At 40.8% G+C, this 16,462-nt stretch overlaps 1 protein-coding gene across 1 annotated transcript in view; it reads right to left on the bottom strand.

The window, feature by feature from the left end:
* Positions 1-16,462, bottom strand: part of TINAG (tubulointerstitial nephritis antigen) — an 80,439-nt gene that overhangs the window by 24,413 nt on the left and 39,564 nt on the right. Inside the window, exons 6-9 of the mRNA XM_018558857.1 lie at positions 12,910-13,033; positions 9,623-9,773; positions 4,335-4,518; positions 29-74 (exon numbers count right to left, since the gene is read on the bottom strand). Of these exons, the coding sequence (XP_018414359.1) occupies positions 29-74; positions 4,335-4,518; positions 9,623-9,773; positions 12,910-13,033 (505 nt within the window). The remainder of the gene's footprint in view (positions 1-28; positions 75-4,334; positions 4,519-9,622; positions 9,774-12,909; positions 13,034-16,462) is intronic.

Genomic DNA, 16,462 nt, shown 5'->3' with positions numbered 1-16,462 from the left:
TTTTCCATTATGTGGTAGTGCCACTTACCTTGTACTGGACCATTTTCAAAAATTTCCTTCATGATTGCTCTTTCCTATATTTAAACAAAATATAACATTTAATGATCATATATGTGATGCACTTTTTGCAAATTATATACTATTTTTTGTGGGGGACATAAATAAATATCATTCTTTCTTGTAGTAATATTCCACCAAGGTTTCAAAAGCCTAATAATGTAATGCATCGGAGCTTAGAGTTTCTTAACTTCCTAACTTAAGTCTCAAACACACTGCTTGGTTTGGGGAGGTTCTCACCGAAGAATAAATTACTCACTTGTTCAGCCAGTACATACTTTCATGTTCTCTTATAAAAACATTTACAAACAGTGTAAAAACTGGGGAATGGGAAATTGTAAGGCAGTGTCAGGGTTTCGTACCCTTCCTTGTTTTGTTGAGCTTCAGCCTGCCTTTTGCTGCAGTGTGTCTGATACTGTTTGTTCCTCTTTGGTGCCCTCTTACGACCAAACTCATAAACATCATCATTCTGCAACTACTGACAAAGCGTTTGGCAACTTTCTGTCTCAGAGTGATAATGCAACACCAGTTCTCTATTTAACCAGCAGCTTGCCCATTTAGTCTCCACTAGGGATGAGCCGAACACCCCCGTGTTCGGTTTGTATTCGAACATTCGAACGGCCGAAATGTTCGAATACAAACTCGAACTCAATGCAAGTGTATGGTGGTCGAATGTTCGACCCCCATACAGCTGCCGGTACATGTAGGAAAACTGTGGCTGCAGCGGCCTGTGTCCCTTCAAATCCCTGCTGCTCTCAGCGCCTGTGTTGGCGGAGACAGCAGGGACACAGACCGCTGCATGCCTTCGCTGCCCCCCTTACCTCCGCTGCTGTCCCGGCCTCCGGTCCCCTGGTCCGTCCACTGCTGTCCCGGCCTCCGGTCCCCTGGTCCGTCGGCTTCGCCTACGATCCGGTCCGGCTGCGGCTCCTCTGCCATGCACCCTTGCCTCCTCTTCATTGCAGGCTGGGAGCCATACCCAGCCTGCTGTGGGATATTGTAAAATGCAATAGCCAATAGCAAGCTGGCTATTGCACCCGCCCACTGCCTGCTGTCAATCAGCATGGAGGGAACCTGATAGAGAACTTTCTCCTTCAGCCCCCCGCCTCCGCTAAGCCCTGATTGGGCAAAGTCTTGCACCTGAGACTTTAACAAATCAGAGCTTCAGTGGGCATTTTGCATTATGGAATGTCCGCGGTCGAACAAACTGTGAACATCCCATAAAGTTCGGCGTTCGGCGAGTGCTCGAACTGCCAATGTTTGATTCAAACTCATGTTTGAATCAAACACTCGGCTCATCACTAGGCTCCACCCTTGCATTTGTTCAGATCTACCAAGTGCTCTGCTGTTGTTCCTATTCTCAGTGTAAAACCCTGGCTCTGGCTGACTGATCTACTAGTTCCTGACTATGGCTATTGCTTCCATGCATCCTGCTTTCATTGTTCCCTGACCTGGTTTGGCTTACTACCCGCATTGGCATCTGATCTCTGGCTTGGTATCGACGACGTCCTGGACTTTCTCCATAGTTTTTTGCCATTTTGTTTATTGTTATTTTCAGTAAACTTCTTTTATTTTTTAACCTGCACTTTAAGTTTCTGTTTGGTTTCTTGGTTCCCTGACAGCGAGTCTATAACTACCAAAGGGTTTCTTGAAGTCTATTTTTCTAGCAAACATCAAAAATTAAAGGAAAAATATACTTTTTTTTAATAGCCATATACTTTAAGTTATTGAGTTATTGAACGTTTGTAATTGTAATGTTATTGTAATATTTACCTGAAAGTAATTTTAAGTGACATTTACAGTTTTACACGTTTATAACAAAATGCCATAATTAGCTACCAAAGAGTTTCTTGATGTCTATTAACATCCACTTACAAAGCCATTCAAGACTCTGACTCTGACTATACCTCAACCTTGTCTCAAAATATCACCCTTACTATTCTCTCCACTCCTCCCAAGACTTCCTACTCTCTAGCTCCCTCATCAACTCCTTCCATTCTCACCTCCAGGACTTCTCTCGGTTCTCCCTAAATCTTTTCTTGATTCTGCCAATAACACCCTTACTGTCCTAGGGTGACAATGCTCACTCACTGAAATAGCGCAAGTCCATTTTTACATAAATGCTCACTCACTGTACTATATGTATAGAGGAACACTGCTGTCACCCTGGACACGGCTACACAACACATTTCCCTCTCCTCCTTTCCTAACAGGTGGTGTTTTGTAGTACAATGGCATAAACTAGACAGGGCTGAGAACACTTCTTGGGATTTCAGAGCAAAGCAGAAAGAAAGCTTAGTGGATTTCTGACAGGAAGCAAAAACCTTGGAAACCTGACCAAGTTTTGGTATGCAGCAGTTTTCTCAACAAAAAATACAATTATTGTTAAAAAAATGTATCCCGTCATCGCACTCTCATTCAGTTTTTGCTCAAATACCTCATTATGCACAGACCAATGTAGATTTTGAGCATTGTTTGTCAGCAATACTAACTGGCTGAATTTCGTCAGATTTTTACTGTTTTGCCTGCCAAAATTATTTTTCATGGTGTTTTTTAAAACAGATATAGGGCTTTCAAAAAGATGAGACCGTACTAACTTTAATATTTTTGGGCTAAAAAAGTGTGCTCTTGTGAAGCAGTGAAAAGCAAAGATAAGATAAATTGGTGACACTTAAAATTAATTCAGAGTTGAACTAAACTGACAGTTCTAAAAGTATTATTCTACATTTGGCATGCTTAGGCTTGTTTACTATGCAATAGAGGTTTATATACATCTGTTTTTTTCTGACTGTGTGTATGTGCTATGGTGCTGTGTGTGGTCGAGCTCGTCACTCTTTTTTTTAGGAACATTTAATTATGTTTTATCTTTTTAATTTTTTTTTATATTTAAATGTAATACTATTAGAAGGGACTAATACGACCTCTATGGGATAGTAGTGACAGGTCCCACTTTATGATATCTGAGGTCTGTTAGACTCCTGTTTCCCTTCTGTGTAAATAGCTCAAGCTGATCTCTGTGGAGAAGATCAGGGGATGGATGTTCCTTGATATTCTCTACTCATTTTCGATTCTGAAGCTCTCTGCACCATTCCCATGTTCTCATGGAGAAGACAGATAAGCCCTGAAACACGTGAGAAGTGGTGGTGGGGGGACATTGACATTCAGTAGAATATCCTGTCAGATAGAAGTGATTGGGAGGCTTTACAGCTGCCCATATCATTTTAATAATAAACAGACACACTACAACAGGGGTGCCCATTAGGTAGATCGTGATCTACCAGTAGCTCTCAAAGCTGATGCTGGTAGATCACAAAGGGTGTGAATGGTGGCCCCTTATTCCATTTTGGTATATTTATTTAGCTGTGCACACATGATTACTTATTAGCCTGAGTCTGCTGAGCCAAGCTCCCTGACACCTCTCTGGTGGATACTGGTGGTTGAAGTGCTGCTATTATTACATCAAAGAATATTAGTTTACACAGCCTGTTACACTACACTGTTTGCAAAATACAGCAAGGTGAGCTAGGAGAGAGAGCGGGGAGAGACAGACAGGAGAGAGAGCAAGGAGAGACAGTCAGGAAAGAGAGAGAGAGGAGAGAGAGCCAGGGGAGAGAGCAAGGAGAGACAGCCAAGAGAGCGAAGAGAGACAGCCAGGAGAGAAAATGAGGAATGACAGCCAGGAGAGACAGCCAGGAGGATGAGCAAGGAGAGACAGCCAGGAGAGTGAGGAGAGACAGCCAAGAGGATGAGCAAGAAGAGACAGCCAAGAGAGAGAGGAGAGACAGCCAGGAGGATGAGCAAGGAGAGGCAGCCAGGAGAGTGAGGAGAGACAGCCAGGAGGATGAGCAAGGAGAGACCGCCAAGAGAGAGAGGAGAGACAGTCAGGAGGATGAGCAAGGAGAGACAGCCAGGAGAGAGAGAGTGAGGGAGGTTTTTTTATCGTTGGTAGATCTCATGTAGCTCATCGTTTGAAAAGTAGAACTCAAACAAAAAATTGTGGGCACCCCTGCACTACAACATAAAAAGAAAACAAATCTGCAGCAACTATTACAGCCATGGGTTTGTTTTCATCTTTTCACTGCCCCACTGTGACACAGTTGAAGCGAAGTTCATTGTCAGGGTTGAATTGTCCTTTAACATAAATAAGACCTGCATCTGTTGTATTTACTACCAAGCCCTCTACGATAATCCTTAAAATCAGTTGACACTCAGAAAATATATTTGGCTTCCTACAAATTGACTCTGTGTTGGGCTGAACAGATTGAACATGACATACTTACATTTGAAGGTATTCTGTAAGGTGGACTGCACTGATAGAGATAGTTGGAATCAACTAAACTGTTGGGGCATGGCTTTGTTGCATAACTTTTTCCATATTTGTCTGTATCACTTGATAGATTACACATGGTATGCACATTATTAATGTCGTCTGTTATATAAGGATAACATTCATGTGACACCAACCTGGAAAAAGTAAAACATTTTCAATTATATTGTATATGTTTACATAATTAATTGTAAGATCATTAACAGATAATTAATTATTGCAAGCTGATTATCTGGAATTCAATTAAAGGAGGGAAGGAAGAAAGGAAGGGGCTGTGCAAAGTTCAAAGGCAATGTGCAAGTTCAAAAGCACATTGCAATTGAATACAAATCTTTTATAGAAAGAAAAAGACTGCAAGTTAGGATTTGTAACACTAGATTTTACCAGGCTTTACCATGTAACTTTTTTGAATAACAGAGTCTCTTAAAGAGAAAAAAATAAAATGACTATAGTTCCCCCTTCACACAACATTTTATGTATTTATTTATTACATTATTTACTGCAGAGAAATACATTTTTAATAAAAAAAAGTGTATCCTTATTTACCTGATAAAAGTTGAAAAAAATTAGACTGGGGTGCTGCTGTTGTATTTACACCAAGCTAATTATAAAGTTACAACATTGTACTGTTTCATAACACCACATAGAGCTTAAAGGCATCTCTCAAATATTGATATTTTCCCATGTCTCCCTTGAAGTTACATTAAAATTACCCCTCTTCATGCTGTACAGTATTATTATTTTTTTTATTGTTAAATGTCCCTCATGACAGTGAACAGCTGTCCCCACTCCAATAGAATTCAATAGAGTTCACTGCTAAGTGTGGGTTTTGCATATCTAAGGCAGTATTTGACGAATTCCCTTGTGAATCAAATCCGGGATAGCATAGCTTATCCTTAGTGTATTTCCGAGGACTAATCAGACTGTATGCTAAATAATGCCTTCAACGTTAAATGTTTTTTATAATTTGCTGTTAGCAGCAGATTCACCTAAATTGATTTAGCAATACATTACACATTCAGCTACATTTGCTAGGAAAATGCTTGCCAACAGCACATGCTCCACGCTAATACAACACTGTAATTATTATAAACATTGAATTGTAACTTGGGATTTTGCAGAAAATCCTGCAGGGCAAACATGCATGGATTTGCTGGGTCTTTAAAGAAGAACTCTGGGGAAAACTATTATTAACCCATGCAGTGGGACTAGGGAGGAAAATAACAAAGTTATATTTACCTGATCCTCTGAGTCAGCTTGCTCTTAGACCAGTCCATGGAGCCTCTTTCCCCCCTTGCTGCAGCAGTCTGAGGTCCTGTAAATCATTGCATTCTATACATGGGGTCTATTCACCAAGCTGTGATCGGCTGAGCCGAACCTCCGGCGGGCTTCTCACTGCTGTTTGGGCTATTCTTAAAAATGCCGAACAGCAGTGAGTGAATGGCCAAATGCCATCGGCCATGATCGGGAGCTGTACGGGCTATTGTGAATAGCCCTAGCCAAAGGATAGGCCGAAGCTACGGCCAGATCCTTCGGCAGCTTCGTGAATAGACCCCATAGTGTATAGGACATGAGTATGCCGAAGGACATTGCTGCAGCGTATGAGAAGAGAGGTTGGAGGGACTGCTGTCACGGATTGGGTGAGTATAACTTTGTTATTTTCCTCCCTAGACCAAAACAAGCAGTTAACTCTTGTGATGTGAGGGTAGCCCTACTGCAAGTGTTAATAATAATTTTCCGCAGAGTTCTGTTTTTTTTACCCTATGTTTTCCTATAGAGATATATTCCTTCTGACTGATAATTTTCAGTGGACAGTTTATCAGACAGTAGCATTTCTGCTATTATTTACTGTAAAATTGTCTTCATAGTGAAAGGATCTTTTCACAGATTCTGACACATTAAGATGTACTTATTCTCAAATGACAGACATTTCACAGCATGCAATTATGTTTTTATTCTCCATTCCTTCCACCTTTTTTCCCACTTATTTTTAAACCCCTATATAATCCCCACCACACATACCTTTATATAATATACTTAAAGGTAAAATAGTATAGTATATAGTATAGTATATATATAGCATACAGTATAGGACAGTTGTATACATTTTATTTGATTTATCATTATATATATACACCAATCAGCCATAACATTGATGATCTTGTTACATTGACATCTGGAAGTGGGTGGGATATATTAGGCAGCAAGTGAACATTTTGTTATTTATCTAGATATATAGATATAGATATATCTATATATATATAGTATATATGTATTTGAAACATAAAGATGTATTGCACTCTCCAGTCTCTCTATTAGTGCAAACAGAGACCCATCCATGATTTCTGTCATAAACATCAATACTTCCTCTAGCCATCGTGCAAATCTTATGCAAAGTAACTAGTAACAAGTGTTCCCCATTAGAAATGCCCACTAATTGGAACTTTCACCATGCTTTCTAAACCTTAACCCTTCATATGCCTTTCATGTCCATTCACCACTTGTCATGAAGCTGCATGCGAGAAAACCTTCCAACAATCATTTCTGTACATAAACATATATAATAAAGATCTCAAGATATAATTTACGAAAACAAATTCAGATCAATATCTATATTTAATCCAAATGGTGGTAATGCATCCAGATTGTTTATCCATTTCACTTCTTTTCTCTTTAACATCAGTTCTCTATCTCTACCCCTCATTAATTTGGGAATAAAATTGAACTGTGAAATTGTATGCTCCATTTCCACAACACGTCTGACTAGTGCTATTACAATTTATCATGTATGATATATTTGTGTGTGCACATTGTAAGTCAAAAAGTGTGTTAAGATCAATGCTTGATCTTAGTAGAATGTCCCTTTATGGATGATAGAAGGATTCCCTCCTCCATCCCTGAGCATTGAATGCATGACAAGTAGGAAAACATTACCATATGTTTGGGTCCCAAAAAAATAATAGTGTTCTTTAACCAGAGGAACATAGTTAAGGGGTGAATGGACTTAGAAAGGATGGTAATTTCCAGTTAGTGGATATTTACAATGGGGAATAATTGTAGCAAGTTACTTTGTATAATATTTGGATGATCGTTTGAGGAAGAGTTGATGTTTATGACCCGAAAATTTTGCCCATGTACTTGAACTGATGCATTGGACTTTGTAACCATTTTGCAAAATAAAAAGATAAAAAGAAGATGAAAGTGCTGCAACTTTGTGCTTTATTGCTTTATTTATATATATAACACATGAAACATATTTATATACATATATATATGTTTCATGTGTTTCACTGTAACAAACAACCCATTGTTCTCCAGGGTTGCTTTGTTCAAAAGTTTAATTTAAAAAATTAATTAAACAAACATTGTATACTCCTAGTTAGAAAAAAGCTAATTGGAAACATATTAACTCTAATCAAAAATAAAAATAAAATTGATCTAAATCATTTACTTTACATTTGGTGTTTCTGTTCTGGAAGCTGAAGGGTGAATCGTAAACCAGTATTACATGTTTTGAGCTTATTGATGGTAGACTTTGATCTAGTCTTGGGATTTACAATGTCAGCTTGTTGTCAGGGTATCGTGCACTGGTGTCCTCACACCGCATGCAGGTACCCACACGGAAGGACCAAATATGTGACCACACCAGAAACTGCCACTGAGCTTATATACCGTTTATTATACACATCAAAATATAACACAAATAACCCCACCAACACCCACAAGTAACCACAAACAAGTAATAGTAACTAACTAAATGTAAACACAAGCACATACATCAAGTTAACAGGACAAGTAAACCCAGGGAGCAAAGTAACACAAGGGAAGCCACGGGGGAAAGGTCAGGGTACTAGGGGGCACCAGGATACAGGACTGGGACAGGACTCAGGACTGGGACAGGACTCAGGACATGGCAACAATACTGAGCCAAAGTCCTGACTGCAGGGAGGGATTAAATACCCTCCCAGGTAGCACCAGGTGGTGAATAATCGCTGACAGCTGGGAGACACCCGCAGGTGAGCACTGGAGTTGCAGGTTCCAACCCCACCCAGTAGGGGTCTGGTACCTGACAGCTCCTGGCTGCCTGGAAACACCTGCAGGTGAGCGCAGGAACCGCAGGACCTAGTTCCAATGCCACCTGGAGGTGCTATGGTTCAGGACACTTGTATTGTATGAATAATTATAACCTAAAAACTTCTGCTACCTTATTGTGAAAAACTGAGCCTTTTTCGTCACAGCATGTGCACGGTTCAGGTGTGCACGCAATGCTTGTGATTGTATTATCATTAAACAGAGCAGTTAACAGGCAAACTGAAAAGAGACAGTCAGAGTGGCCCTGTGCCTTGTAATCACTGTGAACTAATCACATCAATAACAAGTATAACAAAATTAAACAATTATTCCCCTTCCTCAAGTTATAACACTGCACCCACCGACCACCAATGAAAGGGGTGCACTCCAAGCACCAAGGGGCACACTGAGCAGCAAAGGGATACACTCAGCAGCAAGCATACACACAGGAGGTATATTGACCATAAGGGGGTACACTCACCACCAATGTTATGGGGAAAAAACACCACTGACCACTAACAGTTATGGGGTACTCACCATCAACCACCACCCTACAGGGACACTGACTCCTGACTGCTAAAATGTGCAAGCTGTTTTGTGCATTACATAGTCCTGGCCCCTGAATTCTGACTGCTGAACTGTATAGGCACTGTATACATTATTTTCTGAACTAAACTAAACAATTTTGGAGGTGTTTTTTACTGCCCTGGCATTTTAGTAAACGTGATAACCAGTCAAATATCCGTTTTTTTGTTGTTTTTTTTAAAGGGGTCTTATTTCCTTTATGTAGTATAAAATAAACCCTAAATATTAATAAATACTACCAAAACAAAAGCTCTATTTGTTGAAAGAAAATTATATTGAAAATTGGTTTGGGTACAGTGTTGCATAGTGAAGTAATTGTCAGTCAAACTATCACAGCACTGAAAACTGAAAAATGGCTTGGTATATTCAGGCTAGTACTGAAGTTGATTAAACATCAAATCATGATGAACAACCATGTAAACATTATCAGCAGAAATTCAGTATGTGACAAAAAAGGGAAAGATGTGTAACTAAAAGTGAAATAAACAATTTGTTATAGCTAATATGTTCAATCATGTCCAGCAGATAAGAATTTACTGTAATTAGTGTTTGTTGCACATACTCTCTAGTCTAAAATATATTTACCCACGTTTTCTCAGGAACCACCAAGCACCATCTATGTGTCCTCCCCTGCACCCATTCTGATTGTGAACATTACAAGAAATCAAATGTTGAGGAGAGAGGTTTGATGTGTAGCGGCCCTCAGAGTGTATTGCTATCCGATCTGCTGCAACACCTGCAATAATAAGAGCGCATATTTCTTGTTAAAATTAGCCATCATTTATTCTTCCAAGAATTCCATGGCATTCTTTGCATCTATACTGTCATAACCTTATTGTAATTTCATAGACACAGGAAATCATTTTGTATAAACAAACACAGAGACTGGTGTGAGCTCCCCCATATTTGCTTATCATTGTGTATAGTGTTACAAATAAACCCAGAGTGCATACACAAGGTAGCTGTTTGCAGAGTTAAGCATTTGTGCATTTTTTTAACTTTCCCCTTAAAACTGAAACAGTTAATATCAATACCAATATACGGACATTTTAAGTGTGGGACTGTGAGGTTTTGATGCCAGTAAACATATATTCATAGGAGTTGAGCTCACATTAAATTACAGGTTAAAACAAACTAAGCATCAGTTCTGTCATGAGAGCAGGGGTAGGCCCATGCTCCTCCATATCTGGAAGTACTAGGCATTTTCCTTGCTCCTGATAGCTGTACAGACCTAGGCCAGGGTTAAGGGGAATTCTTTTAAAGGGTTTTTCCACTTTTGCAGCCAAATTGGGGTAACCATTTACATAGCACAAGCTAAAAAAAAGTTTAAACTGCTTTTACTTGAGTTAGATTTTTAAGTGTTAAGATTTCATTTTGCTTCTTTCTCTTTGAAATGTTAGGAGAGGCTGTGGAGATGGTGTCCTTTGTATGTTAATTATGCGAATGAGTATACAATTCTCAAATTTCAAACCTAAGTCTTTCCATTAGGACAGATCACCATGAAGGTGCCGAGAAAAATCTGGAATCAGCCATCTTGCATGTTTTAACAAAACATCTAAAAGGTAAGACATTTATGTTGAACTTTTCTTTATGCTGTGTGAATAGGATCACACATCAAACATATAGAGATATTAATAGACATATTACAATAAACAACAATAGACCCTTTTTGTTTTAAAAGCATAACTGTCAGTGGAGCAATATGAAATAATTAACTTAAAAAAAACTAGTGCAAATTACTTTTGTTACTTATATTGTGCAGCTGCTCTTGCGACTGTGGCCCTTGTGGGAAGCTGCTATGAAGTAAGCAGGACTAGGCAGGATGTGAGTGTGCCAGCCTGTGACAAATATGCTGTGTGTTAGCACAGAGTCTTGTATATTTCAGGGAGGAAGCAGGGGAGCCACCTGACCAAGCTAGCAAAGCTTGGTCAGGAACAAACAGAAAGGGCTCAATGTGCAAGGGGAATGGAAGGATCACAAGGTACTTACTGAGCCTTTTACACCTTACTTATAAAAAAACCATCAGGGTTATTCACAAAAAGGTGAAGAGTTTGGAGAAGGCAGGAGAAGTGAACAATCTAGGATAACATAGCTGATTTTGGAAAAATTCTCCAATTCAGCTCACTGTCCAGTTCAGCTATATTGTCCTCGATTGTTCACTTCCTCTGCCTTCCCCAAACTCTGCACCCTTTTGTGAATAACCCTGTATATTTTTATTTGGGAAGGTAGTCCGAAATTTTTATAATTGAGGTTAACATACACTTTAAGGTTAGGAGGCTAACTTTTAAAGTATAGATTAGTGTTAACCCTAACATTTAAAGTGTTTGGGTAAATGTTTAATAAATCCATTTAAGTTTGGAAATATATATGCAAAAATCAGTCATAAATCCTAACTTGCCAGGGTACAGGACTAAAAAGGTGGGAGACTTCAGTTGGGCTCTAAGGGCTAATTTTTAGTTGGTCGGGTTAGAGAAGGGGCAACATTTTAAGGGAATAAAATGTTAGGGTTAAGTTATTTAATTGTTCTGGTTAGGGTAAAGCAGAGTTTCTATAATAGCAGGTAGGTAAAGTGATAAAGATGAATTGTTAGAGTTAGGTTAAGGTTAATATGCAACCTCTTCTAGAAAGGTGGAAGAATGGCACATGACATCAGCTAATGTGGCACTTGAAGCACCCCTCCAGTCCTGCTGGGCATACGGGCTAATATCAGCATGTAAAATTCTTACAATCTTGCAACACCCTTGCAACAGAAATACTAGCTTACATGCCTACTGTGCCAGAGAGACCACACATTTTTTCTAAAACTGTCATCTAAGCATTAAAAAAATGTATAAAAGAAGGAAAAAATACTAAGAAATATCCACAAGCTCCAAATTAGATACATCTAAAACCTAATATATTGATTTATCACATTGATGTGTAATTCTAAAAATGTAGAATTTTATACAGTGAAATGGGATCCACGCAGTGAGAAATATTGAAGTGCTAAAAGCCTCTGTGTGATATCTTGGTAAGTTGTACCCTAATTCATTAAGATAATTAGTAACTTCTTAACTAACTTAATGTAGAACTCTGGGCAAAATAAAAAAATGACATAGATAATGCAGTCTGTCATTAGCATTAACACAGCATATTTTATTTTTTCTGATCCCCCTGTTTTATTACCTGTTGATCCTGCCAGTATGCCTGTTATTTCATTTAACAAACAAAGCTGTCCAGCAAAAGTGTATTGAGGGTTGAGGCAGTAAAGTGTTAAGACTAAGGATGAGTTAGGTTTGGTTTAAACCAAGTCCAAACCTGACCTTCTCTGAACCCGAAAGGATGCTCCCTCCCATGCCACCGAATAAGATGTGGTTGGGGTATTCCTTGCCCGCAGCTGCACGAAAGGTTTGGATTCGGCCATATAAGGTCAATTATGTAGAAACAAGCCCATTTATTATGTGCAGCTGAGGGGTGGCGAATTAGCGGAGCTATGATTCAGACCAGGTTCACTACTAAACCTAAGTTCATCCTTATTTAAGCAAACATGTGTCCATTTACATTAGATTACCCCCAATCCCCCATGATTAGGTCTGCCAAAACAGAACTCTGTTCCGTTTGGTTTTCCAGACGTTGGGGGTAATTGGATGTAAATGGACATACGTTCATTTACATCTGGCTGCCAATAGACTAACACTAGGCTTCCGATCAGATCCAACTAAAAAACTGACAGGCAGACCTGAGCGGAAAGCCTGTCTGAAAGGGGCCTTAGTCCTCAGAAAAAGAAGTGAGGGAAAATCTCCCCAATGGGCAAAGACAGGAAAAAAACTGACATTGCATAAAAGAAAATAATGTAATAAAGTTTAATATGTATAAAGTTTAATTGGTATTACTTGCTGTGGAAAATGCCCAGGATGCTGCACAATTTTTTTGATCCAAAGGCCTGTGGATATACTGAGGCCATTTGTATGTAGAAATGAAATACAATGGAAATTCCTCATCTGGTGATACTCGAACCTAAAATAAAACAGACAGTTATTTAAAAGGTTACAGTACAGGACCAGAATACTTTTAACAGTTTAGAGTGGCAATCATAGGCATGCATTGTCTTTAAATTATATCTAAACCAAAGAACATAAAGGATCTGCATGTAGTTTACATGTGCTTACATGCAATGGCTGCATTAGCTTTCTTCTTTAAGTCTAAGTACATTTTATAAAAGTGCAAAAAATACCTGTTGACATTGCCAGAATGCCAGTGTCCGTGTAACTTCCTATGGACTAAATTGAAATCTCTAACAGATTTCCATTTTTCTAAGCTATCTTCTGTACTGAACTACAAATCAACATCCCTCTATGCAATGGAGATTGGATACAGCGCATTTAGAGAGTGCACTCTGCCGAGGACAGGTGTGTTTTTGGCAGAATTGCCAGGTGCAAAAAGAAAAGAGAGCCTGAACAATTAAAACTAATGCAACCACCAACTCTAAGGACTGGTAAAATGCAATATGTAACTTTTTTCTTGGATTTAGAAACACTTTAAAGTGACTTTTTAGTTGAAAAAAAGTACTAAAACAGGACCTGCAAAAGAAGAGCTCTTATTCTCGCCTGTATCAAACATGTTCATTTGGTCTTCATAGAGCAATGACCCCTTATTTGTCAGATACTTGTATCCCCACTGTGTGCTCTGATTCCTTCTGATTACCCTATATCCCTATATAGGGCATGGTAGTTGTGACGGACTGAACCGTCACCAGGGCTGCTGGAGGAGCCTGAGGGCTAGCCTCCTTCCTACAGACCACAGACCTAGGGCTGCAGAGATTTATTATCCCGGAGAACTTTGGGTGCTGTGTGTGTTTCCAGTTTAATATTTCATCTAGAGAGAGAACTTGTCACTATTTGCCTTGATGTGAACCATTCTTCTAAAGGCAGCAGGCTGTCTGGAGTGACCATTGTTTGCAATGATGGGATTAAGCTCCTCTCTAATTAAGGACATTCATCCCAAAGAGTGTTTGTGCTTAAAAGACTTCTAATGTGGCACCTAGCTGTCTGGGGGAGGGGACACACTGAACTCTAATCTGATCCTGTGAGGTATAGACTTTGTTTGCTTCCTTCAAAAAAGCAGATCTTGGTTTCCACCTCAACATTGGTGTTGTCTAATGATTGAGTGGGTTAGCGTTCTGTCCTAATATATTGGTTCTGTCCAATAATTAGGAGCTTTGGGCTGAGGACACTGGAATTCGGGTTCCAGTGGAGAGGAAGCTGATTTACGGACGGAGGTACCCATTCGGGGTACCAGGCGGTCCGTCACAGTAGTAATGCAGGGGTCAGCAGAAGGAACTACTCTGCATGATATGGGATGCAGACATCTGAACTTCCAGGAAGTATCAAATGTGGAGGTGATCATAGTTCTATAACACAGCGAAGATCAGAGGGGGGATTAATATTCTATTAACTAAGCAACAGAGTTGCTTTATACATACAACACTTAGTGATGATTTACTATGACTAGCTCTATCATAACACTAACAGCAGTTATAATAAAATTAATGTAAAATATAAAATCAATGTAAAAGTCAATTCACAAACACTGTACAAGTCATCGCTTCATAAAATAAGTTAATTCAGGCTATTGAGCAAAGCAGGAAACAAGCCTTTGGAGGTGGTGTCATGCGAGACGCATAGAGCACTCCAAAGCAGTGGCCGATCCAGGGGGGGGCAATGGGGCAATTGCCCCCCCCCCGAGATTAGTGTGCTGCCGCAGCCACCCGTCCCGCAGTGTGTCCTGCGGCCTGATGGCTGGCTCTTAGCAGAGCCGTCACTACTACACAGTAGACACTAGAGGGAGCTGGTGGGGGAGGCCAGAAAACACTTCCTCACCCAGCTCTCTCTAGTCTCTACTCTGTGCTCTCTCCGGAGCTGCTGGCGCTGTTCCTGTCCCCTGTCCTGGCCGAGATATTTACATATGAATGGGCCGCGGTGATTTGCATATCAATAAGCCGCAGCCCATTCATATTCATATTCATATGCAAATCAATGCTGACGCCCCCCAAGGAAGAAGAAACTGCCTGACTGCCTGAAGACTACAAGAACAAGGTAAGTTTAAGCATGTGTTTGGTGTATACGTTTGTTACATTGGCGGTCATTGTGAACACTTTTGTTACATTGGCGGTCAGTACGAATAGTTTCGTTACATTGGCAGCCGGCAGGGCCGGACTGACCATCGGCCATACCGGGCAATTTCCCTGCATCTCCCTTCCCCCGCACCCTTCGGCGGCCAGCAGCTTCGGCATAGGGGCCGGGGCGGGCCGAACATTAGGCTGATTGTGTTCGGCCCGTCCCGGCACCTATGCCCGAAGCTGCTGGCCGCCGAAGGGTGCGGGGGCAGGGAGATGGTGCCGTCAGATGAGCTGCGGAGGGGATCGTGGCAGGCAGTGCTGAGGTCCCCACCGCTGCGACCCGTCCTGTAGGCAACCACTACGCCCGGCCGCTGAAGCTACAGCTACATCTCTGTCGGATGCAGACCGTGTTGCTGAATCTGCGCCGACACTCGGATCCTTGCGGCCAGCGCTCTTTCAGTGAACGCTGGCCGAAAGGATTGTGAAGAATTGATTGGTAAGGTCTGGGCTGGGGGGGCACGGACTGGGGTTGTGTGTGTGCGTGTGTATATATATGTACAGGGGTTGTATTTTTTTTACGTGGGTGGGGGGAGTAGAAGTGTAACAGGCTGCATTCACATCTTTATTTTGGGTGCAATTAGGGATTTCTGCGTCAGGAACTTGCGTTTTCCTGCAACAGAAATCCCTAAATTGGCGTTTACAAATGGCAGCTGTCACCTAAGTTACCGATCAGGTGACAGCAGCTGCATGTAAACGCCTGCACACCGCATGTAAAGATACGTGATATGTTTACATTCAGTTAGGAATCAATCACTCTCCCTGGACGCATCGATTGTGCATTCAGGGAGAGTGTTTTCTAACCGCATGTGATCATATCACATTCCATTACATGCGGTGTGCAGGAGTTTACATGGAGCTGCTATCACCTGATCATTAACTTGAATAGGTGACAGCTGTCACTTGTAAACGCCAGATTAGGGATTTCTGCTGCAGGAAATCGCACGTTTCTGATGCAGGAATCCCTAACCACACCTAAACCTACAGATATGAATAGGGCCTTATTGTGTGTATATTTATGTCTGTACTACTTAAAGGAGAACTATGCGGTTAGGGCTTTTCCCCATAGTCCTCCTAAGGGTAACGGGAGGACACAAACTAGCGTCCTCCCGTCACCCTAAGCTCAGTATACCGCAAGCTTAGCTTGCGGTATACTGAGACGCCGCAGCTGAAGCGGATCCCAACAATTATGTCTGGATCCGCCCAGCTGCGTGAGTGACAGCTGGCTCTGCCTATCTAGAGGCAGAGCCAGCTGTACCCACCCCCTCCCC

This window comes from Nanorana parkeri, unplaced genomic scaffold, assembly GCF_000935625.1.
Source record: "Nanorana parkeri isolate BGI_ZX_2015 unplaced genomic scaffold, ASM93562v1 scaffold364, whole genome shotgun sequence".
NCBI lineage: Eukaryota > Metazoa > Chordata > Amphibia > Anura > Dicroglossidae > Nanorana > Nanorana parkeri.
This window is presented reverse-complemented; position numbering and strand designations above follow the sequence as displayed.